Source organism: Sorex araneus, chromosome 9 (assembly GCF_027595985.1).
Source record: "Sorex araneus isolate mSorAra2 chromosome 9, mSorAra2.pri, whole genome shotgun sequence".
In the NCBI taxonomy this organism is placed as follows: Eukaryota; Metazoa; Chordata; class Mammalia; order Eulipotyphla; family Soricidae; genus Sorex; species Sorex araneus.
In genome coordinates, this window is record NC_073310.1 from 3,451,653 (window position 1) to 3,475,446 (window position 23,794).

The 23,794-nt window shown below is 60.3% G+C and overlaps 1 protein-coding gene across 2 annotated transcripts in view; it reads left to right on the forward strand.

Annotated features, from left to right (window-relative positions):
- The window catches only part of CAMKK2 (calcium/calmodulin dependent protein kinase kinase 2), a 39,187-nt gene that overhangs the window by 12,303 nt on the left and 3,090 nt on the right, over positions 1-23,794 (forward strand). Inside the window, exons 2-16 of one of the 2 annotated variants that reach the window (XM_055146635.1) lie at positions 846-1,356; positions 2,138-2,185; positions 3,429-3,482; positions 4,193-4,244; positions 6,544-6,677; positions 8,033-8,069; positions 11,200-11,221; positions 11,368-11,456; positions 13,144-13,343; positions 13,719-13,772; positions 17,307-17,380; positions 17,473-17,560; positions 18,395-18,523; positions 20,694-20,794; positions 21,209-21,251. In XM_055146635.1, coding sequence (XP_055002610.1) covers positions 895-1,356; positions 2,138-2,185; positions 3,429-3,482; positions 4,193-4,244; positions 6,544-6,677; positions 8,033-8,069; positions 11,200-11,221; positions 11,368-11,456; positions 13,144-13,343; positions 13,719-13,772; positions 17,307-17,380; positions 17,473-17,560; positions 18,395-18,523; positions 20,694-20,794; positions 21,209-21,251 — 1,587 coding nt within the window. In that variant the 5' untranslated portion in view covers positions 846-894. The remainder of the gene's footprint in view (positions 1-845; positions 1,357-2,137; positions 2,186-3,428; positions 3,483-4,192; positions 4,245-6,543; positions 6,678-8,032; positions 8,070-11,199; positions 11,222-11,367; positions 11,457-13,143; positions 13,344-13,718; positions 13,773-17,306; positions 17,381-17,472; positions 17,561-18,394; positions 18,524-20,693; positions 20,795-21,208; positions 21,252-23,794) is intronic. The other variant, XM_055146636.1, reaches the window with a different exon arrangement.

Sequence of the window (23,794 nt, forward strand, 5' to 3'; positions counted from 1 at the left end):
TCAATCCCTGGTAGCACCCATTTCCCCAGGCACTGCCAGGGGCGACTCCTGAGCACTGGTTTGCCAGACACGGAACTGGAGTCGTTTTCTTCCTCCCTACATGAGCTCTCTGTCTGGGGTTGTTTGGTTTGTTTGGGGGCCACCCCCAGTCGTGGTCAGGTGTTACTCCTGGCTCAGTGCTCTGGGACCAGGAGGTGCCCGATGCTGAGTGACTCGGAGTGCTCTCCAGCCCTTCGAGCCACTCCCCAGCCTGGGCCTGTAACTCCTGAGGCCCTTTATTTAGGGATTGAACCCTGGTTGGTTGCGTGCAAGGCAGATGTCTGCTATGCTATCACCTTGGTCCAAAAATAGTGGTTCCTCGCCCAGTTATGGTTCCTGGGTTCTTGGTGGTGCTCAGGACTGAGTCCTGGCTCTGCACTCAGGAATTACTTCTGGCAGTGCTCGGGGGACCATATGGAATTCCGGAGATCAAACCTGGGCTGGTGTGAGCACGGCAAGTGCCCTACCCGCTGTGCTGTCGCTCTGCATGTGTTTGGTTTTTTTCCCCTTTTTTTAAGCCAATCGATTTCCCCCCCTTCTGTTCCCTTTGTTGTTACTGTGGTGTGTGTGTGGGGGAGTCACACACTTGTTGTGATGCCAAGGGCCTCATTCGGGGCGGTGATGTGTATGGCTGTGTGTATGTGGGGGTGCTGGGACAGGGACCCCGCCCCCGAGCCATACTCCGGGCCCCGGGGCCTTTAAACTAAGGAACTGCACACTCAGGTCGGATTGCACTGTGTTTGGCCAGGATTTCTCGGAGGCTGACCCGGCCTGGGTCCCTGATTTGCCCCTTCCACTCTCCGCAGGCGCTGATGGGCGAGCCCCAGAGTGTGGGATGAGGCGGGCGCGTGCACCATGTCATCATGCGTCTCTCGCCAGCCCAGCCACGAGCGAGCCGCCCCCCAGGATGAGCTGGGAGGCGGGGGTGGCAGCCGCGACAGCCAGCGGCCCTGCGAGGCCCTGCGGGGCCTCTCGTCCCTGAGCCTCCACCTGGGCATGGAGTCCTTCATCGTGGTCACCGAGTGCGAGCCGGCCTGTGCGGGGGACCTCGGCCTGGCCCCAGACCGGCCCCGGGGGGCTGATGGCTCCGAGGTGCCCCCGGACGACGCTGCCTTTGAGGCCTCCCTGGCCGTGTCGGGGCCCCGGCCGCCCTGCCCCGGCCGCCAGCTCTCTCTGCAGGAGCCCTCGCAGCTGCACGCCAACGGCCGCGGGCAGCCGGCGCTGCCCTCCTCGCCCGTGGGCTCCCCGCAGTCGTCACCGCGGCTGCCCCGGCGGCCCACGGTGGAGTCTCACCACGTGTCCATCACCGGCCTGCAGGTGCGTAAGTTGGGGCGGGGGTCCGGGCCCTCCCCTGTGCCGGTGCGTCCCCGGCCCCCTCTCTTAGACGTTGTCACATGGATATTAAAGAGAGGGCGGTGTTTGCCTTGCACAGGGCCGACCCAGGTTCGATCCCCAGCGTCCCACATGGTCCCCCGAGCACTGCCAGGAGTGATTCCTGAGTGCAGAGCCGGAGTAACCCTGAGCATCGCTGGGTGTGAGTCCCCCCGCCAAAGAAAATAAATAGAGGAGCTGGAGCGATAGCACAGCGGGTAGGGCGTTTGCCTTGCACGCGGCCGACCCGGGTTCTAATCCCAGCATCCCATATGGTCCCCTGAGCACCGCCAGGGGTGATTCCTGAGTGCAGAGCCAGGAGTAACCCCTGTGCATCACCAGGTGTGACCCAAAAAACAAAAACAAAACAAAAAAAGAAAATAAATAAAGAGAGTAGTGTTTACCTGGCATGTGGCCACCCTGGGTTCAATCCCCCACACCCCATATGGTCCCCCCGGCCCACCAGGAATGACCCCTGAGCACAGAGCCAGGAGTAAACCCTGAGCACTGCCTGGTGCAGCCTCAAAACAGAAAAAAAAAATGCGCCGTAAGATGACATTTTTAAGTAGCATAGAGGAACTGTGCGGTCAGCACGATGGTCCCTCTGGCAGGACCTGCCTCCCAGGCACTGCTTCCGGGGGTGCGGATACTCTCGCCCTTGACCTGGGTGGGGGAGATGCGTGTCACAGCGCAGTTGCGATCTACTTTCTCTGCTTCCACTTCTCAGGACTGCGTCCAGCTGAACCAGTACACGCTGAAGGATGAAATTGGGAAGGTAAATGCCCCAGCGTTCCGCCGACGGCCACAGCGTCCAGGGCCGCCTGAGGTGCTCTGGAGGGAGCCCCTGGGGCCGGGAGTGGGAGAGTGGTTCTCGGGTGCAGGGTTGCAGAGGAGGTGGTGGGCGGTTCCGACATTTTATTTGTACATCACGATTTTAACGCGTCTCTGCAAGAGCTCAGAACGCTTCCTGGCACTCCGTGTCACGAGGGGGCTTCGTCTAACCACACAGGTCTTGGCTCCCGGCGTTCCTCACGCCTGTTTCTGCTTTTGCGTTAACTCATGGCAATATCTTTGCCGGGGACAGGAACTTGAATGCCAACAGAGGAGTGAGTAAAACTTAAATGGCAGGGGGCCAGAGAGATGGCACCGCAGATGGTCCCTGAGCCCAGAGGCAAGAGTGAGTCCTGAGCAGCGCCAGGTCTTGCCCCTCTACAAATAAATAAATGAATGAATGGCAAAGTACGTCAGGTAGATGACATTAGGGAGTGGTGAAGACTGTGGCAAACTGTTCACACATGGAAATGAGCGTGGCCAGATCTTCCCATTTTTTTCGAAAGAAGCAAAGAATGTGAATTTTTACCCTTATTTATTATTTATGTTTTGGGTGACACCCGGCAATGCACAGGGGTTACTCCTGGCTCTGCACTCAGGAATTACTCCTGGTGGTGCTCAGGGGACCCTATGAGATGCTGGGAATCGAACCCGGGTCAGCCGTGTGCAAGGCAAAACGCCCTCCCCGCTGTGCTATCGCTCCAGCCCCAAGAATGTGAATTTTCATATTTCATTTTGTTGTTGCTGTTTTTGGTCTTTGGGGCCACCCCTGACTGTGCTCAGGGCTTATTCCCACTTCTGCACACAGGGAACGCTCCTGGCTGGCCGAGGGTTGAACCTGGGTTGTATCCCATCTTCCTGTTTTCCAATGTTGGCGAGGCATCCAGACCCTGTAGAAACTCCGGGTCCAACAAAATACAGTGTCAGAGGGTTGGAGAGAGAGAGCGCCGTGGGTCACACACGTACCTTGCAGACAGCTGATCAGGGTTCAGCCCCTGGCACCACATGCAGTTCCTTGAGCCCCACCGGGAGTCATCCCTGAGCACAAAGCCAGGAGTAAGCCCTGAGCACTGCCCGCTGTCCTCCCCACAAGCGAACGAACAGACAGTATCAGAGCAGGTCCGCTGAGCGGCAGCGCCCAGCCTGCGCATGCCGGACTGTGTGTCACGACGTCTCCCTGTCCCCAGGGCTCGTACGGCGTGGTGAAGCTGGCCTACAACGAGAATGACAACACCTACTACGTGAGTACCCGCCGCCCGCAGCCCCGCCCTCACCGCCCGTTTGCTGACACTCGCTGGCTGGCAGATTTTCCTCGCTGTGTCTTGTCCTGTTGTTCAGTCGTGTTTATTTGGTGCTTTAGGGATGAAGTGGGGCTCCTGTTCAGAGTTCCCAGGGTGGGGGGGGGCGTGCCTGGCTGGGGGCGGGGGAGGATGCATGAATGAATGTAGCAAACACCTGTCCTCACTCGGGGCTGCCTTTCTCTCCCCTCGTGGCACTCGCACCACAGCACGTGTAAGACTACCCCAGTGGCCGAGGCTTTGGGGTCCGCCCCGCTGCTCTCCCCTCCCCGAGCCTCACTCCAGCTCCTTGTGATTTGCTTCCAGGGCAGCCAGCCCCGAGGCTGTGTCTCTGCTGGTCTGGCTGGCCTGGGGCCTCAGAAGCACCCTAGGTTCCCGCCTCTGGCTCACCCCACGCTTCTCCTCCTTCCTGCCTTTTTTTTCTTTTCTTTTTTCTTTTTTTGCTTTTTGGGTCACACCCCGCAATGCACAGGGGTTACTCCTGGCTCTGCACTCAGAAATTACTCCTGGCGGTGTCGGGGGACCATATGGGATGCTTGCTGGGACTCGAACCCGAGTCGCCTGCGTGTAAGGCAAACGCCCAGCCGCTGTGCTATTACTCCAGCCCCTCCTTCTTCCTGCCTTAATGGAATCCGGGGTTTTCTCCCCCACAGGCCATGAAGGTGCTGTCGAAAAAGAAGCTGATCCGCCAGGCGGGCTTTCCACGTGAGTTTGGTGGCACGGGGCTTGTTTTCTCAGTGCAGGGTCCGGGACAAGGCGGGGCGGAGCTGTGGAAGGGGCTCCGTGTCCGTCTCACGTTCCTTCTCGTTGTTTTTTTGTTTTGTTTTTCTTTTTGGGTCACACCCGGCAATGCACAGGGGTTACTCCTGACTCTGCACTCAGGAATCACTCCTGGCAGTGCTCAGGGGACCATATGGGATGCTGGGAATTGAACCCGGGTCGACCGCGTGCAAGGCAAATGCCCTACCCGCTGTGCTATCGCTCCAGCCCCAACGTTCCTTCTCGTTTTGAGTCATCAGAGTGACAGATCTTCAGTCAGAAAGCCGGGAGAAAGAGTGGGACAGTTCCTCGGAGAGTAACACATGGGCCCCAGGGGACGCACCCCTGGGCCTCCTCAGAGAGAACCTAGAGAACTCAGAGGCAGAGGCCCGGGAAAGCTCGGCCGGGAGTGCTGGGGGCAGCGCTGTCCGGGTACCCCGCAGCGGACATAGCCTTAGTGTCCACGAACTCACAAAGGGAGAAGCAGAGGGGTCTGTCCATGCGGGCTAACACTCAGCGCGGTGTGACGTGGACGAGGCAGGCACAGGAGGCCACACCTTGTGTGTCGTATTTACATCAAATGTCCAGAATAGAGAGCGCCGTAGGGACAGGAAAGGGACCCGGGTTTTCAGGGCTGGGGGCGAGGGGTGGGGGTGATTATGAGGTTGTACTGGATTAGACGGCGGTGATGAGATCGGATACTTCTTATGCCCTAAAATACATCTTTAATTTTTTGGGGTTTTTTTGCCTTTTGGATCACACCTGGCGATGCACAGGGGTTACTCCTGGCTCTGCACTCAGGAATTACTCCTGGCGGTGCTCAGGGGACCATATGGGATGCTAGGAATCGAACCCGGGTCGGCCGCGTGCAAGGCAAACGCCCTACCCACTGTACTATCGCTCCAGCCCCTAAAATACATCTTTAAATGGTGAATCAAACAAAGTGAAATGCTAAGAGGCATTTGAAATGTAACTCCAAAAAAAATCGCAAAAAGAAGAAAGCGTTGGAGAGTAAGTGTTTCCTGCAGGCAACCCCCCCTCTCGGCGGCTGGTGGAGGAGCCGGTCATTACTGCTTGCTGGGCTCCTCCAGCCAGCGCCGGCAGAATGTCACCGTGGGAAAGTAGGGAAGGGAAACCTCCGCGTGTCCCGTCCCGTCTCGGGCCGGACCCTCCTGCTTAGTGAGGTCAGAGGCTTCTCGAGCCGCGTCCTGTGGTTTACCCGTTGGCGTCTGCTTCTGACTTGCCTCCGCGGAAGCCGATCGATCTTCTTGCTAACCAAGCCCTCCCCTCCACCTCCCACTCCGGACATGACCGTCCCGGGATGTTCAGCCCGTCCGGTCAGCAGCCTGTCCGTTCCCTCAGCTTCGCCTCCCTCGGTCCATCCCCTTCTTCCTTATCCCAGCGTGTGTGGCTTGGGCCACCCCTGGCGGGAATCCTGCGGTGCCCAGAGTTGGGCCGGGGGCAGCGGTGTGCCAGGCAGATGCTGTAACCTTGGCCCTGTCTCTCTGGCCCCCACGCCCCCCCTTCTGACACGGGCACCTTTCCTCTCACCCGTCTGAGATCTGAGACGGCTCACAGCCGTTATCGGCTGCGTGACTTACACCCGGATCCTGGCTCACGCTCAGGAAGGGGCCCTGGGTTCCCGCCGGGTCACGGAGGGGCGGGCAGGAAGCTCAGTGCCTGTCGCAGTCCTATTCCCTGGCACTTCCTCTTCCCGCCCTCATTCCTGGCTTCACCGTGTTTCTCCGCTGAGGAGATGAGGGGGAATGTCTTTGCCGTCTGTGGAGAGATGGAAAACCGAGGCCTCGCCAGGAAGTGGTGCCCGCCCCGGGACGCCCACCAGGCTCGGGCCCAGGCTCGGGCCCAGGCTCGGGCCCAGCTGCTCTCCCTGCACCGCTGCCGGGGCCTGGGGCAGAAGGACTCACCAACAGGTGCCCGAGAGGCCCCTGGGGGTGGGGGCAGTGCCAGGCTGCTGACAGCCTCAGCTCGAGGGCCCCCCACACCTCCACCCGGACTCTCGGAGTGACCGGACGGGCTGAACGTCCCGGCACGGTCACTGCCCGGAGTGGGAGGTGGAGGGAAGGGCCTGGTTAGCAAGAAGATCGCTCAGCTTCCCCGGAGGCAGATCGGAAGCAGACGCCAACGGGTGTCTGTCGGGCGGCGCTGCCCCACCCCCTCTTCCCGCCTTTGTGCCTTTGCAGGGAGAGTGTCTCTGCTCTGACCTGATGATTCTCGTTGCCTCCAGGTCGCCCCCCTCCCCGAGGCACCCGGCCAGCCCCGGGGGGCTGCATCCAGCCGCGGGGACCCATTGAGCAGGTGTATCAGGAAATCGCCATTCTCAAGAAACTGGACCACCCCAACGTGGTGAAGCTGGTGGAGGTGAGGTGGGGGGCAGCGGGGGGAAGACCCCGAGAGCCGGCCACGTCTAGCAACTTCTTTATTTTTTGAATTGACTCACCGTCATCACAAAGTCCTAGAGTTATTCACTGACTCTCAGGTGGCGGCGATCCAACACTGGTCCCTCCTTCCCCAGTGCTGGGGGGCTACGCCCGGCTCTCAGGCCCGGGAGCTGTAGGGGCCTCACCGCTCTGAGATGGATTTATTGTATCATCCACGTTACCAGTGAAGAAGTTGGGGCCGAGTGGGAGATGGAGGCGGCTGCATCGAGCACTTTCTCTGTGGCCCTGACTCCGGAGTCTCTTAAATCAGTGAAGAGACTCCAAACTTTTTGCTTGTGTTGGTTATCATTATTACTTATCCTCTTAGAATTTTAAATTAGGAAACTCACAGGACTGAGGCGGGAGTACACTGGGTGGGGTGCTGGCCTTGCTTGTGGCTAGCCCAGGCTGGATCCCACATGGTCCCCAGAGCTCATCAGGAGCACCGAGCACAGAGTAACCACTGAGCATTGCAGGGTGTGGCCCCCCAAAATCAAGTAAATAAACAAATGAAATTTGGAAACCTAAAAAACTTCTATTATTTACTTAAAATAATCTTATTACATGGGGCTGGAGCGATAGCACAGCGGGGAGGGCGTTTGCCTTGCATGCAGCCGACCCGGGTTCGATTCCCACCATCCCATAGGGTCCCCTGAGCACCGCCAGGAGTAATTCCTGAGTGCAGAGCCAGGAGTAACCCCTGTGCATCGCCGGGTATGACCCAAAAAGCCAAAAAAAAAAAATCTTATTACATATCAATGTAAAATATGTGATATCTTACATGGATAAGATGTAATAGGATATATATATGTGTGTGTGTGTGTGTGTATATATATATATATATATATATACACACACACAGACACACAGACATTTGGCTTGAGTGCTCCCCCTCTGGTGCTCGGGATTTATTTCTGGCTTTGTCCTTAGGGCTCATCCTGGCAGTGCTCAGGGCGCCTGTCTGCTGGAGACCAGGAAATCGCCTGTTTAGCTTTGTTTAGCTGAGATTTTGAACAAAGGAAAATGTTCAACAGTTGAGGGAAGGAATTGTCGCCCCCTAATTTTCAGTCTTTGGGAGCCTGGAGGGTGAGGCTTGCAGGCGCCTGTTTTCCAGGCTGGGCGGGATGGGCTGGCACACTTGGTGTCGGAGTTTCTCTGTGCCCCTCCGTTGGGTTTCTGAGCCACGCCAGATGGTGCCCGGGCCCCCCCCCCCCCCCGCTCTCCGCTGCCGGACGCTCACTGTTCTCTCCTTCCCCCTCCTCTGCTCCGGCCGGATGCGGGTGGCTGTGCCAACAGGTCCTGGATGACCCCAACGAGGACCATCTGTACATGGGTAAGTGCCCGGGTCACCCCTGGATCCATCTGTAGACGTTTCTCTCTGACAAGGACGGGGAGAAAGCCGCACTGCCCACTCAGCAAGCCGCCAGCGAGGCTGGGCCTCTGCGGCTCGGAAGTGGGGACCCGCGCTCAGTGCTCGGGCATTCGGTGCCGGGGGGTGGGGGGTGGGAAAGGGGAGATGGGGCTGTTGGGCCCTGTGACAGCCAGGGGGCACAGGGTGCCAAGGCCCTGAGGCACAGGGAACCGGATGCATTTGCAGAGAGCAGGAGTATGACGGTAACGTGGGGAGTGTGAGGGCCTGGGCGGGGGGAGGGGGGGAACGCGGTGGACATGGAGGAGCATCAGAGGGTCTGGGTGCTGCCTGGTGTGTCTCAGAGACCTCACGGGGCGGGTGCCCAAGGGACAGGCAGGCAGGGCGAGTTCAGACGGAGTTAGTTCCCTTGCAAGGATGTTTTTGTTCCTTCGGACATTTTTTAAATTCTCTCCACTCCAGGTTTTTATTAGGAAATATGTGAAGCCCATAGAAAGGCCGAACGAATAAACAGTGAATACCTGCATGTCTGCCGTCAGGGTCCGAGTTAATAACTTGGTCACATTTGCTTGGTCGGTCTTATTGCAAACTGTCCATTTTTCTGGGTTTTTGGTTGTTTTTTTTTCAACTACCCCAAAGTTCAGTAGCAGACAACTTAGGACACTTAGCCCTAAACATTTCAATGTGCCTCTCACAGCAGGGAAATTCTGCAAATAATCAGAATGCCATGACGTCACATCCGCCCAAGGGCTTGCTTCACATGTATGGGCCACTAGTCTCAATCAAAATTAAAGCTGAAAAGTTCGTACCAATTCCTTAGGAGGCTCTAGCATGCTTTTTTTTTTTTCTTTTTGGTCTTATGGAGCCACACCCGGCGATGCTCAGGGGTTCCTCCTGGCTCTGCACTCAGGAACCACTCCTGGCAGTGCTCGGGGGACCGTATGGGATGCCGGGGATCGAACCTGGGTCGGCCGCGTGTAAGGCAAGCGCCCTCCCCGCTGTCCTGTCGCTCCCGGCCCCTGTTGAGGATTCTTCAGGCGACACTCGAAGCCCCTGTCCTCAGCTTGGAGGGCGCCTTGGGGCCTGGGGCACAGAGGAGAAAGAGGGGGACGAGAAAGAACGCCACCAGACGGCTTCCCTGACGGCTCCCGCTGTGGGGGGCGGCGGGGGGATGGCCGGCCGGCCTTTGGCAGGTGCTTCTGGCGTTTTTAAAAACCCGACCCAGTTTTTTTGGCCGCTCAGCGTTGAGGTAGGGACGGCACCTTCCACCGCACTTGGGACCCTCCCGGGGCAGAGGTCGGGATCCTGTGAGGTTCAAGCCTTCCCACCACCGCTCAGCCCCAGCGTGTGGTGACACTGTGGGTGACTGAAATAGACCTGTTTCCACAGGCCCGGCCCCCACGCCGGCTGATTTATGGGGCTCGGGTGGGTGGAAGGTGCAGACGCCGCCGAGGCAGCGCTGAAAAGCTGAGACTTACATAAGTGGGGCGGGAAGGGCCGGGCTGAGGGCCAGCTCTCTCCCCTCCCGGGGGCGCCTTCCCCGCAGGGTCCCCGCTTCGAAGTGGGTCCCCCCGACCAGCCCACACGAGCCCGTGACAGGTACCCTGAGGTGTTCCTTTTCTGGTCAGAACCTTGCCCCTTCTTGTAGTCTGAGGGACTGTCTCTCCCACCGGCAGAGCCCGGAGACCTCCCCCACTGCGTGTGGGCAGATGACTCCGAGCACGGCAACCCCTCAGTCATGCTCTAGTGGATTGGAAAATCCACTATTGTATTTTTCTGCTTTGTAAAGTATCGCTGCTGCTGCTGCTGCTGCTGTGTCTTCTTTCTTCATCCTCCTCCTCCTCCTCCTCCTCCTCCTCCTCCTCCTCCTCCTCCTGCTTTTCTTCCTCCTCCTCCTCCTCCTCCTCCTCTTCCTCCTCCTCCTCCTTGTTTTTTTGGGTCACGCCTGGCCATGCTCAGGGGTTTCTCCTGGCTCTGCACTCAGGAATTACTCCTGGTGGTGCTTGGGGGACCCCGATGGGATGCCGGGGATGGAACCTGGTAGGCCCCGTGCAAGGCAAACTAGCGGGAACAGCGCTGTGAAGCAAGGGCATTCTTCAGGGGATGTCCTGAGCGCCTGGGTGGGCGCAGGGCCTGTGGAGGGTCGGCAGAGGTGGAGTCGGAGCAGGCGTTTCCCTGGAGCCCCCACGCGAGGGGTGAGGGGCCGCCCCGCCTGTCTCTGCTCCCGGCCCAGTGTCCTCGCCCACTTGCGGGGAAACACAGCAGGCTGCGGGGGAGGAACACCCGGAATCCCTCCCACCCGGGCCCCCGGGGTGGAATGTCCTCTCCAGCCTCTTACAATCTCTTACTTCTGGGTGTTTCCAGGGGCGCGTGGGCACTTGGCAGGAAGGGAGACTTCAATTTTCCCTTTTTTTCCATTGACTCACCGTGAGGTACAGGAACAAGGCTTCCATGTTTGAGCTTCGATCATAGAATCATCAAACACCCATCCCTTCACCAGTGCTCGTTTCCCATCACCAAAGTCCCCAGTGTCCGCCCCACCTCCCCATTCCACACCTCCCCCTGCCTGTGTGGCAGACAGTTTGCACAATACTCTTTCTCTACTTTGGTCACCTTCGATAGTTGTGTCCGGTCCCACCGCTCACACCTGCCGAAAAGGCAGTGCTAGACAGTGTGTTTTGTATGGCTTGGTATGGATCAATATAACGTCACGCGGGTGTTCTCGCGCTCTAGGAATTCTAAACTTTTAATAATTAGGGTCTGGAGAGATCCCTGCAGCAAGCTGCTCGGGTCCGAGATTTGTGTGTCTCTGGATCATGGCCGTGTGGGAGCTTAAGTAGACGGTGGCCGGGTGTGGGCGTCATCTCAGAGTCCCATCGGGGGAAGGGGAAGGAGAAGGACCGACTCCTCCCCTGTCCTGTGAGGCCTGGCATTTCCCGCCACCGCCACTGAGTTCTAGAAGATGGTGACCACCGGGGCTCTTAGAGGGAAGCTGCTCTAAGAGCATCTCTGCAGCAAGCTGCTCGGGTTCGAGATTCGTTTGTGTGTCTCTCCACTTGCCCATTGTTAACTGTTCCCCTTCTTTCCCTTCCAGTGTTCGAGCTGGTCAACCAAGGGTGAGTATCCCTGCTGCAGGTGAACGGCTTCCTAATGTTTCCTGGGCTGGCCTCGCTGGCTCAAGGCTGGGTTTGGCATCTCACGTGTACGTGTGTGTGTGTGTGTGTGTGTGTGTGTGCGCGCGCGCGTGCGTGTGTCCCGGCAGGCCTGTGATGGAAGTGCCCACTGTCAAGCCGCTCTCGGAAGACCAGGCTCGGTTCTACTTCCAGGATCTGATCAAAGGCATTGAATACCGTAAGCAGGGCCGGTGGGAGGCCTTGCCCTTGGGTGGGGGGCGGGGGGTTGTGTGGTCGGCATCCTCGGAGGAAGGAAGGACAAGGAAAAGCTTTTCTCAGACCGGAGATGCCTGTGATGCTGTGTGTGGACCCGGGGGTCCTGGTTGGGGTCCCCCTCCCGGCGGCAGCTGCTCTTCTTCCTGTCGATGAAACACAGGACACCATTGTGCTAGCGGCCACCGCGTGGGCACGTTCCCTGGGTAGCGGGCATAACTGGCTCTCTGCCCGCATCATCCCGTACTCCTCCGGCCCTTCTGGGATGGACACCCTGTTAGTCTACTGGAACCTCAGTTTCCTCATCTGTAAAGTGAGAATCGGGTATTTCTCACTGGGGCTGAAATCGGCCAGAGCACAAGCGAAGCAGCCGGGACTCCAGCTGGGGTGGGCTACAGGCGAGGCAAACGCCCTCCCTGCTGTGCTGTCACTCTGGCCCCTGGCCTCTAAACTTTTTTTTTTTTTTTAAGTAAAACAGATTTTATTTGGAGATTTTTAAAGGTATGGAGGGGAAGAGATGGGGGAGGGAAAGACAGAGAGAGAGAGAGAGAGAGAGAGAGAGAGAGAGAGAGAGAGAGAGAGAGAGAGAGAGAGAGAGAGAGAGAGAGAGAGAGAAATGCATTCAAGAGAGAATGTGGGTTTCTCCAAGGCGGAGAAAACCCCTACACACCCTGGCATTAGACGTGAAAGCACGAAAGTACACATCTCAAGAGGGGAGATGCGGGCCACATATGTGCTCGGCCACGAGGGCACAAGCAGCACATGGGCTCGGGCAGCATATGCGCACCCGTGGCCTCTAAACTTTTGCTCACGTCTGTCATGTCGGATTGCTGTGAGATTTAAATGGGGTAAGTGGTGGGGCTGGAGCGATAGCACAGCGGGTAGGGCGTTTGCCTTGCACGTGGCCGACCCGGGTTCGATTCCCAGCATCCCATATGGTCCCCTGAGCACCGCCAGGAGTAATTCCTGAGTGCAGAGCCAGGAGTGACCTCTGTGCATTGCCGGGTGTGACCCAAAAAGCAAAAAAAAAAAAAGGGGTAAGTGGGGAGCTAAGATAGGGTGAGGCCCCAGGAGGGCCGACAGAGAGTGCAGCAGGTACCTTCATCACCCTCGCCTTCGTAACCCCCCGCAGGCGTGCAGTTGGGTCTCCCTGACCGTGGGTAGGCATGCAGACAGGAGCCATCAGCCAACCGCCTTTGTGCCTGACAGCTTCCATTCCTTGCTCCGGTCCCTGTTGCTGGACAGGCCGAGCGTGGTCATGAGGAAGTGGAAATGGGCCTCACTGCCTCGCCCAGCTTCCAGCTGGGACCCAGACGTCCTAGCGCACGTGCCTCACCCCTGCAGGGCCCTGGCTTGGACCAGAACCAGAACCAGCACCCCACTTTCCCGACACCTCGGGATGTGGCCCTGAGAGCCCCCCCCACTCCCGCCACCCACTTGAAAACACAGAGTTCCCCACGCCCTGTCTGCCTCCACCTCGTGTGGGGCGGCAGTTCCTAGTGGGGGCTGCTAGCGTGTTTCAGAGCACGGGGTGCGTAGCCGTGTGGAGGGCGGGGAGAGGAGAAGGTCCGGGGGCGTGGGGGGCCAGAGCCCAGCGCTGCCCTGCGGACCGTCCCACCGGGGGCCTCCTGCCCTGTCCCTGCCGCCCGCAGTGCACTACCAGAAGATCATCCACCGGGACATCAAGCCGTCCAACCTGCTGGTGGGGGAGGACGGGCACGTCAAGATCGCCGACTTCGGAGTGAGCAACGAGTTCAAGGGCAGCGACGCGCTGCTGTCCAACACCGTGGGCACGCCCGCCTTCATGGCGCCCGAGTCGCTCTCCGAGACCCGCAAGATCTTCTCCGGGAAGGTGGGTGGGTGCCTGTCGGGCGGGCCCGGCCCTGGGGTGCTCAGTGGGCAGACTCCGGCTCTAACAGCGTCAGCCGTGGGGCTGTGGGATCTGGCTGAGGAAGACACTTCCCGGGACTCTGTCTCGGCTGTTCTGGGTGCTTCTCCCGCCGCGGGCTGCTGTCTGCCAGTTTGCCAACTGCGCGGAGAGATCATTCTTCAGGAGTCTCGGCGTTGGCCGGGTTGCCCCGCGGGGGTGGGTGCCTGGGGCACCCCCACCCTGTAAACCCAGAGTCCAGGCAGTGGCTTCTCCTGCAGAGCAAACCCAGGGGTGGGATGCCACCGGGCTGAGTTGAGGGGCCGCTGCCTCACCGGCGATGCTCTCTCTGTCTTGCAGGCCTTGGATGTCTGGGCCATGGGCGTGACGCTCTACTGCTTTGTGTTCGGCCAGGTAACAGCGCGGGCCGTCCTGTCCCCAGGCGGTGGCTGGGGGGGGCCCTTGGATCGAATCCCCGGAAGAGAGCAGTTTTATTTCCATGGCGGGGCCCGAGGAGGGAAGCTGCCTCCCCAGTGGAGCTGTGTGTGTGTGTGTGTGTGTGTGTGTGTGTGTGTGTGTGTGTGTGTGATCCTCTCTGGTGGGGACAGTGACACACGCTCTAGGGCTGAGGAATTTAGGGCCCCCATCAGCAGAGGTGCTGCAGCCGCCCCCACACCCCCAGCCGTCCTTCCCCGTCCAATCCCGGCCTTTTGCTGTGCTCCTAGGTGGGTTTCCCAGGGATTGTTGGGGGGGGGGATGGTATTAAATGGAAGTTAAAGTCCATTTGGCATGGTTTTGTTTGGGGGAGATGTTTCATTTGTTTGTTTGGCTGTGCTCACCCTGGTGGGACTCTAACGGTGACCCTAACGGTGCCGGGATGGAGTTGGGGTTGGCCACATGCGAGGCCCGTGTGCTCCCTCTGTGCTGTCTGCCAGCCCTGCTCAGCAGTATTATTATTATTATTATTATTATTATTATTATTATTATTCACTGTCACTGTCATCCCGTTGCTCATCAATTTGTTTGAGCGGGCACCAGTAACGTCTCTCATTGAGAGACTTATTGTTACTGTTTTTGGCATATCCAATATGCACGGGTAGCTTGCCAGGCTCTGCTGTGAGGGCTCCGTGCTCTCAGTAGCTTGCCGGGCTCTCCGAGAGGGGCGGAGGAGTCGAACCCGGGTCGGTTGCGTGCAAGGCAAACGCCCCACCCGCTGTGCTATCTCTCCAGCCCTGATTATTATTATTATTATTATTGAAAGACCATGAGCTACAGTTGCCAAGCTTTCCTGTTTGAGTTTCAGTTATACAATGATCGAACCCCCGCCCCTCCACCAGTGACCATTCCCCACCACCAGTGTCCCTGGTATCCTTCCCCAGTCCACTGCCCCCTGCTCTGCATTATTGATTGCAGAAATGCTCTTGGGCCTTTACTGCTGCTTCTGTATTACTGATGTTTGGGGGCTTTTTTGTTTGTTTATTTTGCAGGCCAGGGCAGCCACTCCTGGCTCCACTCTCAGGAATTACTCCACGTGGTTCTTGGGGGATCGTGTGGGATGCCGGGGATAGAACCTGGGTGGGCTGTGTGCAAGGCCAGGGCCCTGTGCGCTGTACTGTTTCTCCGGCCCCGGCTTCTTCTCTTTTCCGTCTTCCTTCGTTGCTGGGATTGAACCCAGGGCCTCGTGCTTGAGGGAATGTGCGGTGCCTTTGTCTTATTTCCCCACCCCCCTAGGGGCTTCTGGTTTTGTTTTGTTTTTCATATTTGGGCCACTCTTGGCAGTGCTCAGGGCTTGCTCCTGGCTCTGTGCTCAGGATTCATCCCTGGTAGGCTCAGGGAACCATCTGTGGTGCCAGGGATCGGACCTGCATTTGCCACGTCGTGCAAGGCAAGTGCTCTACCTGCTGTTCTACCCCTCCAGCCCCAAGGAGCTTCTAATTTTTTTTTGCTTTTTGGGTCACACCCAGCGATGCTCAGGGGTTACTCCTGGCTCTGCACTCAGGAATTACTCCTGGCAGTGCTCGGGGGACCATATGGGATGCTGGGAATTGAACCGGAGTCAGCCGCATGCAAGGCAAACACCCTACCCGCTGTGCTATTGCTCCAGCCCCAAGGAGCTTCTATTTTTAATTCAGAAGTTCCGTAAGTTATATGAGCAACAAAACCATGGATTTTGCCTTTTATGAACTTGTGGTCCTGTTATAGAACTTTGAAACTGGGTCGATAAGAGTTTACAGGGGCCAAAACGGTACTATAGCTGGTAGGGCATTTGCCCTGCATCTGCCTGACCTGGGTTCGATCCCCAGCATCCCATAGGGTCCCCCGAGCACCTCCAGGAGTAATTCCTGAGCGCAGAGCCAGGACTAACCCCTCAACATTGCCAGGTGTGACCCCAAAACAAAAACAAACAAAAACCCAACTAAACAAACAAAAACCTTAAATCTCCCCCAGTTTGAGAGAACTGTGCAGTGAACACCAGAGCCCCAGCTCCGGTCCCGTCCTTCATGACTCTCCTTTGCTCCCAGGCCTCTCTGTGCCGTCATTAGCTAGAACACGTCATTCGTGGCTCTTCTCTTTGTTTCCTTTTAAGTAAAATTTATGATTTATAAAGTGTACAGTTTGGGTTTGTTTTGGTTTGGGGGCCACACCTTCTGGTGCTCAGGGGCTCCTCCTGGTTCTGTGTCCTAGGGTGGCCCCTGGCATGCCACGGGAATGGTGCCCGGGGCATGATGGCAGGCCCCTCGCCCACTGCCCTGTGTGTCCAGACCCTGAAGGCTCTGTCAGAGAGCCCTGCCAAATGGACACTCCAGGTCGCTCCCATGCGGGCCCGAGTGACCATTCCTGGGGAAGTACTTTCTTGGCACGGGAGTAAACCAGGACACTGTTGCCCTTCCCAGCCCCGGAGCACACCACAGAGGTTTTTGGTGTTTGGTTTTGGTTTTGTTTTTTTTTCTTTTTAGGTCACACCTGGCGATGCACAGGGGTTACTCCTGTCCCCACTCCTGGCGGTGCTGGGGGAACCCTATGGGGTGCTGGGGATTGAACCCGGGTCAGCCACGTGCAAGGCAAACGCCCTCCCCGCTGTGCTATCGCCCTGGCCCCAGAGTTTTTTTTTTCAGCACAGTGACCACGTCCATCCCTCACTGGGGCGTGGGGGCTGCCGGTTTGTCACTCAGGATGTGGTGCATGAACCGGCTTCTGAGGCTGCCCCGGCTGGGCCTCAGTGCCGGCTTTACACTTCCTGGGCACCTCTGCCAGCTGCCGTCAAAGGGGAAGCCCAGTAATTATTTCTCATGACTTCTGAGACCCTGGCAGAAATCATTAAGGGACTCATGAGTTCAGCGGGCATTTCCCGAGTCCCCGCTCTGTGCCCAGGATGTCCACCGGCAGTGGTCCAGCCGAGAGCCAGATGCGAAATCCCTGCCTTCCAGAAACTAATGTTGCAGTTAATAAAGAACAACAACAACAAAATACCAAAACTGGGGCTGGAGCAACAATACATCGGGAGGGCGTTTGCCTTGCACGCGGCTGACCTGGGTTCAATTCCCAGCATCCCATATGGTCCCCTGAGCACCGCCAGGAGTAATTCCTGAGTGCAGAGCCAGGAGTAACCCCTGAGCATCGCCGGGTGTGACCCAAAAAGCAAAAAAAAAAAAGAAGAAGAAGAAGTTAGTACAAAACCCGGCCGGGGAGGCAGTTCCCAGCCACGGCTGGCGCTGCGGCCCCGTCCTGGGCCTTGTGGCCCCTGGGCCTGGCTGGTGGCCAGCTGCAGGGGAGAGCCAGAGCGTGACCCCCTGTCTGAAGCCGCTCCCAGTCCTTCTTGAACCCTGTGACCGGGGTTTGCTCCCTCTCTATATGGGCCCTGGCTGCGGGTTTCTCCACCGTGACTCGTGCTGACAGGGTGGTCCTCGCGGCACGTGCTGACCGCTCCACCCCCGCCTCTCTCTGCAGTGCCCGTTCATGGACGAGCGGATCATGTGCTTACACAGTAAGATCAAGAGTCAGGCCCTGGAGTTCCCAGACCAGTGAGTATGTCCGTCGGGGGTGGCCTCCCTCCCTGCGCCCTCGGGGGTACCCAGGGGGCCGTGGCCCGCCCCTGACTGCCTCCCGCCCACAGGCCTGACATAGCCGAGGACTTGAAGGACCTGATCACCCGCATGCTGGACAAGAACCCGGAGTCGAGGATCGTGGTGCCCGAGATCAAGGTAGCCGGGGTCCCCGGCTCGGCCTGTGTCCACTGCTCAGAACTGTGTGGCTGCCGCCTGGCCCGGCCCGGCGCGGGGTCTGTGTGCTGAGACTGGGGTGGGGTCGGCTGGCGCTCGCTGTGGTTGGCTTGGGCTGACGGCGTCCGTTCTCCCTGGCTGGGGCCTCTGCCCGGCTGCCCGGCTGCCCGGTTCCGCGTCCTTCCCTGGGGCGTGGCACTGGGGGGGGCGCGCAGGAAGTTCTTAAGCAGTTTGGCGCGTCCCAGTGCCGCCCTGCCTGGGCCTGCTCACGGCAGGACACGTTCTCAGGGGCCCCCCTCGCCTGCCCCACCCCCTGGCCTGTGCCACACGCTCTCCGACTTTGCAGAAATCAGAGCTGTTTCTGGCATCCCCCCGGGCACTTTGAAGAAGGGGCTGACCTCGGCCTGGGGTGTCTCCCCATGGTCCTTCCGGCTGCCCTCACTGTCTCTGCAGCCTCTACTTCCCTTTCTGGGAAATGGGGAGTTTGCTGCCTGATCTGAGCCGCGCCGCCTGGCACTGGGGAGCATTGCTGAGGTGTGGCAGGGGCGCGGGGTGGGCGTCGGGGCGGCTCCTGGGGCCACCCTGCGGGAGAGGTGTTGAGTTCCAGTCCCTCTGTCCAGTCCCTCGGCTGATGGCGTCCCGTCCGACACACACCCGCCCCTCGCTCCCTCCGTGCTGTCTCTGTGTTCTCTGCCTTTCCCCTCCCCCTTCCTGCCCCTCTGCCTGGCTTGCCAGCTCTCTTGCGTGCCTGACCCCAGGCCACTGTCGCCTCCCTCCTGCCCGCCCGGCCCTCACCCCTCCTGTCGTTCGTTGAAGCTGCACCCCTGGGTCACGAGGCACGGGGCGGAGCCGTTGCCCTCGGAGGACGAGAACTGCACGCTGGTCGAGGTGACGGAAGAGGAGGTGGAGAACTCGGTCAAACACATTCCCAGCCTGGCGACCGTGGTAAGGCGGGCGAACCAGAGGGCCGCAGGCCGGGCCCGCGAGACCCAGGCTGGCACCCAGAGGGCATCTGAGAGGCCGATCTGGGGGTCTGAGAGTCAGGACACGGCCGGTCTGCTGCCCACCCTGGCCATCAGCCCCGGGCCTGACTCATATTACGCCTGTGGCCCCGGCGGCATCTTACATTGATCTTGGTCGCGAGCCAGGTCCCCTGCCAGGCCAGAGAGGCCCCCTGCCCCATCCAAGGAAGGTTCTAGAAGTCCTACTTTGAGAGCAGCGCAGGGAGAGCGGGAGGAGGAGAGGGACCGCGTGGACACTGGACAGAATTCTCCGAGACAGGCCCCCGGCCCAGAGAGGAGTGACCAAGTCTCCTGTCCTGGGGACAGTGACCCAGAGCCCAGAGCCCACAGAGGCCCTCCCGGCCCTGAGGGGAGAGCTTGCTCGGGAGTGGCCGTCCTTTAGTGGCCTCGCATCTGGGGCCTGGCCAGCAAGGACCTGGGATATAGTGCTCAGGCCCTCAGTGCTCCAAGGCAGCCCGAGCTGCTGTCCCGGGGCGGGGTCCTGTGCCAGGGTGCTGGCATCCAGTGTCCCCCTCATGCCCACCGGCTGGCCCCTGCTCCAGCTTCGCACGTCCCTCCCTCTTCTCCACTCTCTCCTTCTTCCCGGATCTGACCCCGGGTGGGGCCTCCGTCCCCCTCCCGGGCCTCTGCATGCCCGTCACTGTGCCACTCTCGCCACCTGCTCTCTCTCATCCACCCGCCGCACCCACGAGCCATGGCGCCTGCCGGGGCCCTTCTGAGCCCGGCGTGGACGGCCTTGGCCTGGTCCTGGCTCCTGTCCCGTCGCCACCACCCTCAGCTGCAGCTTCCTGGGAGGAGGCAGCTGGCCGGGGGTGGAGACTCCCCCATGGCCCATAAACGCTTCTCGGGCCTGTGCCGGGGCCCTGTGGGAGGGTGGGGACAGAGCCGGCGGGGTCCTGTCGGGTCTGATTTCTGGGAAGATGGAGCAGACTGGCAGGAAAGGCGGCAAATGGGGAGGTCGGGGCAGGGCCTGGGCCCCTGGGGGGGCTCCCACTTTGCCCCCGAGGTGACCTCTATTTCCACGGAGCTGGGGCTCCCCTTGGTGTTGCTTGGTGAGTCCTGGGCCTGTGACCCAATTGGAGGACCCGAAGATGTGGTGCCGGGGACCCCGGGCCATCCCGGTGCTGCTCAGGGTGCCGAGGATCCAACCAGGGGTGACTGCACGTGAGGCACGGGCTTCACCCCTGACCTCCCCATGCCGGGATGCTGCTTCCTGGGGACCCAGGTTGTGTTAGAGTGGGGGCAGGGCCCCCCAGGAGTTTCCCTGGCCTGCAGAGGACAAGCCCCACTCTCCCTGCCTATTTGACTTCCGAGAGTGCTAATAACCCAGTGGGCGAATGACCCACAGGATGGGGCCTGGCGGGGAAGGAATATTACGCAGCCTTGAGCAGGTCGGGAGCACTGGCGGGCGGAAACACACCCCGTGTGGGAAGCCTTAGGCCACGTGAGGTCGGATTCCATTTCCGGGAATGTCCAGATCCCATCCTGCATCTACAGACGGGGCACGGGGGGTGGGTGGGGGGTAGTGAGAGGGGGCCTGCTCGTGAGAATGAGGGGAGACTGGGGGGGCTCATGGGGGCGTGTGTGGACGTCCTGACCTGGTGAATGGGCGAATGGTCACTCTAACTTGGTGAGGAACGTGCCACGCGAGGGTCTTCGGTTCAAGAAAGGCACAGCGGCTTGTCCCCCAGTCCCCGGCCCTTCCCGGGCGGCCACGGCCGGCGTCATGTTGGGGCCATCGGGACAGCTGCCCCCGGGGAAGGGGCACAGTGTGGCCAACTCCCCTTCAGCCTGGGGAGGAGGGCGGCCGGGGCCAGACTTGGCGGGACGGGAGTGTCTCATCCAGGGCTCGCTCCCCTCGCGAGCCCTGGACGTTTGGGGACAGACCACTGAGACCTGGGCTGCTTCGGCGGCTGCTGCCTGGCAGGAAGGGACGTTGCCCCGTGTCCCCCGCCCCTGGGACCAGCCCTCGTCCCCGGCACCTGCCATCGCCACCAGGCCGAGGCGGCAGTGGGGAGGGCCTGGGGCAGGGCCCGTCCCCTGGGGTGCCGTGTGGGTGGCTGACCCCCCCCCCCCCGCCTTCTCTCCTTCAGATCCTGGTGAAGACCATGATCCGCAAACGCTCCTTCGGGAACCCGTTTGAGGGCAGTCGGCGAGAGGAGCGCTCCCTGTCGGCCCCCGGCAACCTGCTGCTGTGAGTGTCCCCCTCCGGGCGCTGGACCGCTCGGGACAGCCCCCGCCCCCGCTCTGCGCGGCCCTGGCAGTGGACGCCTTGTGGACCCCCAGCAGTTGCTGGCTTTTAATCGGGGAGCCTCCCCCCCCACCCCACCTCAGCCTCACCCTCGCTGGCAGCTCATCCAACCCCACTCTTGGGAGGGGCTTGCACTGGCGCCGGGGGGGGGGGGGGGGCTCTTGACGCCCGAGTCCGTGGCCGAGGCCCAGAAGCACGCATGCTCGGCGGGATTTGGGGTCTGGCGTGTGTTTCGCCAGCTGCCGGGACCCTCCGTGCCGCAGAGCCAGTGCTGGGGGGGGGGGTCTGAGCACTGTGCCCGGGGAAGGCACCTGGGACTCTTCTCACATGCCTTTTCCTCCCCTCCGGCCATTCCAGCAAAAAGCCGACCAGGGCGTGGGAGGCCCCGTGGGAGCCCAAGGTACGCCTGCCTGCAGCCTGAGCGGCCGCGCATGGGGCTGGGGGCGCAGGCATGGCTCACCCCGTCTCGCCGCCCGGCCCGCACCCTCTGCTCCATGCACGCCCACGGCACGGAGGCTGGTACAGGCCTGAGAGGGCAGACGCGCTGGCTCCTGCCCGTCCCGGCAGAGTTAAGCCCCGGCTGGCTGGTTCCCTTCCGGCTGCACGGCGTGACCCCAGCCCGGCCCGGGCGCTATGCAGGCGGCCGCTGTCCCTGCACACACCAGCCCGCACCCCCCAGTGCAGAGAAGTTTGGTCTCACAACTGGGATGACAGAATTGTCATCCTCGTTGCCTCCACCTCCGGGCGCCTCCCCACAGCAGGACGCTCCCACCGGCCCGGCTCAAGGCCTGTCCCTCCGCTGGGAGCCCCCAGCAGCCCGCTCTGTTGAGAGGCAGGCTCTGATTGCAGGGTCTCTAGTACGCTCTCCGCGGCCCTGCCCTCCCCACGCTTACTCATCACACATTTCCCTTAGCCCCAGGAGAGCCCCCTCTGGCAGTCACCGCCCGGCTCCCGTGTCCGTGCGTCCATCTGTCCCGCCGACCCGTCCAGGCGTGACTTGGGTCTGCTTCTTCCCCGCGCACTCGCTTGCAGAGCTCACCTGTGCTGTGGCCCGAGGTGGCCGTGCAGCGTGTCACTGGATGGGCCGTGTTTTCCCCCTGTCTAGGTGCCGCTGTGGCGGGCATGCCCTGTGACTTGCTGTCTCATCAGGAGAGGCCTCGAGGCATCGGGGGGCGGGGGGGATGCAGAGGAGGCTTTTGGGGGGATTGTTCTGCCTTTGTGGAGCAGCGGGAGCAGCCATGGGAACATGTCAGGGCGAACGCTCTGGCTTCAGGCCCCCCGTCGCCTTCCGTGGCAGCCCGCCCACGGCTTCCCACACCCCCCATAGCACCAGCAGGCCGAGATGGGCGCAGAGGGCTGGGGCTGTTTTGGGTGTTGGGAGGTTTGGGGGCCACTCCTCGTGGTGCTCAGAGGAGACCCCCAGCTCTGTGCTTGGGGGTCATTCCCAGGGACGGAACCAGAGGCAGCTGCATGCAGGTGTACTTAACCCCTTTGCTGTCCCCCAGCCCTGGTCCAGAGGCCTTTGGTGTCCGGGAAGGCCCGGGGTGTGTGGCTTGCTGCCCGCCTGGCCGGAAGCCTGTGCGGTCTTGGCTGAGCCTTGTCCTGTGAGCAAGCGGCTGTCGGGGCGGAAGGCTTGGGGTCTCCCTCCCCCCGACACCGCCCGGAGCGAGCATGATTCTCAGCCTGAGCGGGCTTCTTCCTGGGGGGGCCCAGCATCCTGCTTCGTCTGCCTGGGGCGGGCTGCCAGGGGACATCACGCCGTCCTGTCCAGGGTGAGGGGCGCCAAGCCTGGTTGGGGGCTGCAGCCTGGGGCCCCTCCCACCTCCAGTCACTCCACGCTGCTTTATTGGGGGGCTCAGGACAGGCTCCGGGAGCCAGGGGTGCTTTTCCCACCTGCGTTTCTTGTGCGTCACGGAGATGAGGGTCTGCATCATCCCAGGAGGTCTTCCCTGGCCTGTTACTGTGTGTGTGTGCATGCGCATGTGTGTGTCCTGGAAGGCCTGTGTGTGTGTGTGTGTGTGTGTGTGTGTGTGTGTGTGTCCTGGGAGGCCTCTGTGTGTATGTGTGTGTGTGTCCTGGGAGGCCTGTGTGTGTGTGCCTGTATGTGTGTGTGTGTGTGTGTGTGTCCTGGGAGGCCTGTGTGTGTGCCTGTGTGTGTATGTGTGTGTGTGTGTGTGTGTGTGTGTCCTGGGAGACCTGTGTGTGTGTGTGTATGTGTATGTCCCAGGAGGCTTCTGTGTGTATATGTGTGTGTGTGTATGTATCCCAGGAGGCCTCTGTGTCTGTGTGTGTGTCTATGCGTGTGTGTGTGTGTATGTCCTGGGAGGCCTGTGTGTGTGTGTGTGTGTCCCTGGAGGCGTGCGTGTGTGTGTGTATGTGTGTGTGTGTGAAGCAGAGACCCACCCTGCTGGTGGCAGGGCCACAGCAAGTCACACTTGGTTCCCATCAGGTTTTATAGTCTTTGCTACTTGAAGCCAAGGGTGTTGATTTCTCCCTCATACAGCTGGAATACAGTCTGTTTTGTTTTGTTTTTGTGAGACACCCAGCTGTGCTCAGGACTTACTCCTGGTTTTGTGCTCAGGGATCACTCCCAGTGGGGCTCTGGGGATTAAACCAGAGACGGCCACGTGCAAGGCAAGCTCCCTACTCGCTGTATTAACGCTCCGGCCTTTCCCTTTGAATGTTTTGTTTGGGGACCTTCCAAGCAGTGTCAGGCCTGGGGACCCCCCAGCAGTTCCCCGCCAGCGTGGCCTGAAGTGTTGCCACTGGCCCCTGCAGAGGGGTGGGGACGCACCCAGTGGAGTTTAGAAGACCACATGCGGGGCTGGAGCGACAGTTCAGCAGGGAGGGCGTTGGCCTTGCACGCGGCCAACCCGGCTTTGATCCCTGGCATCTCATGATCCCCCGAACATCACCAGGAGTTAATTCCTGAGTGCAGGGCCA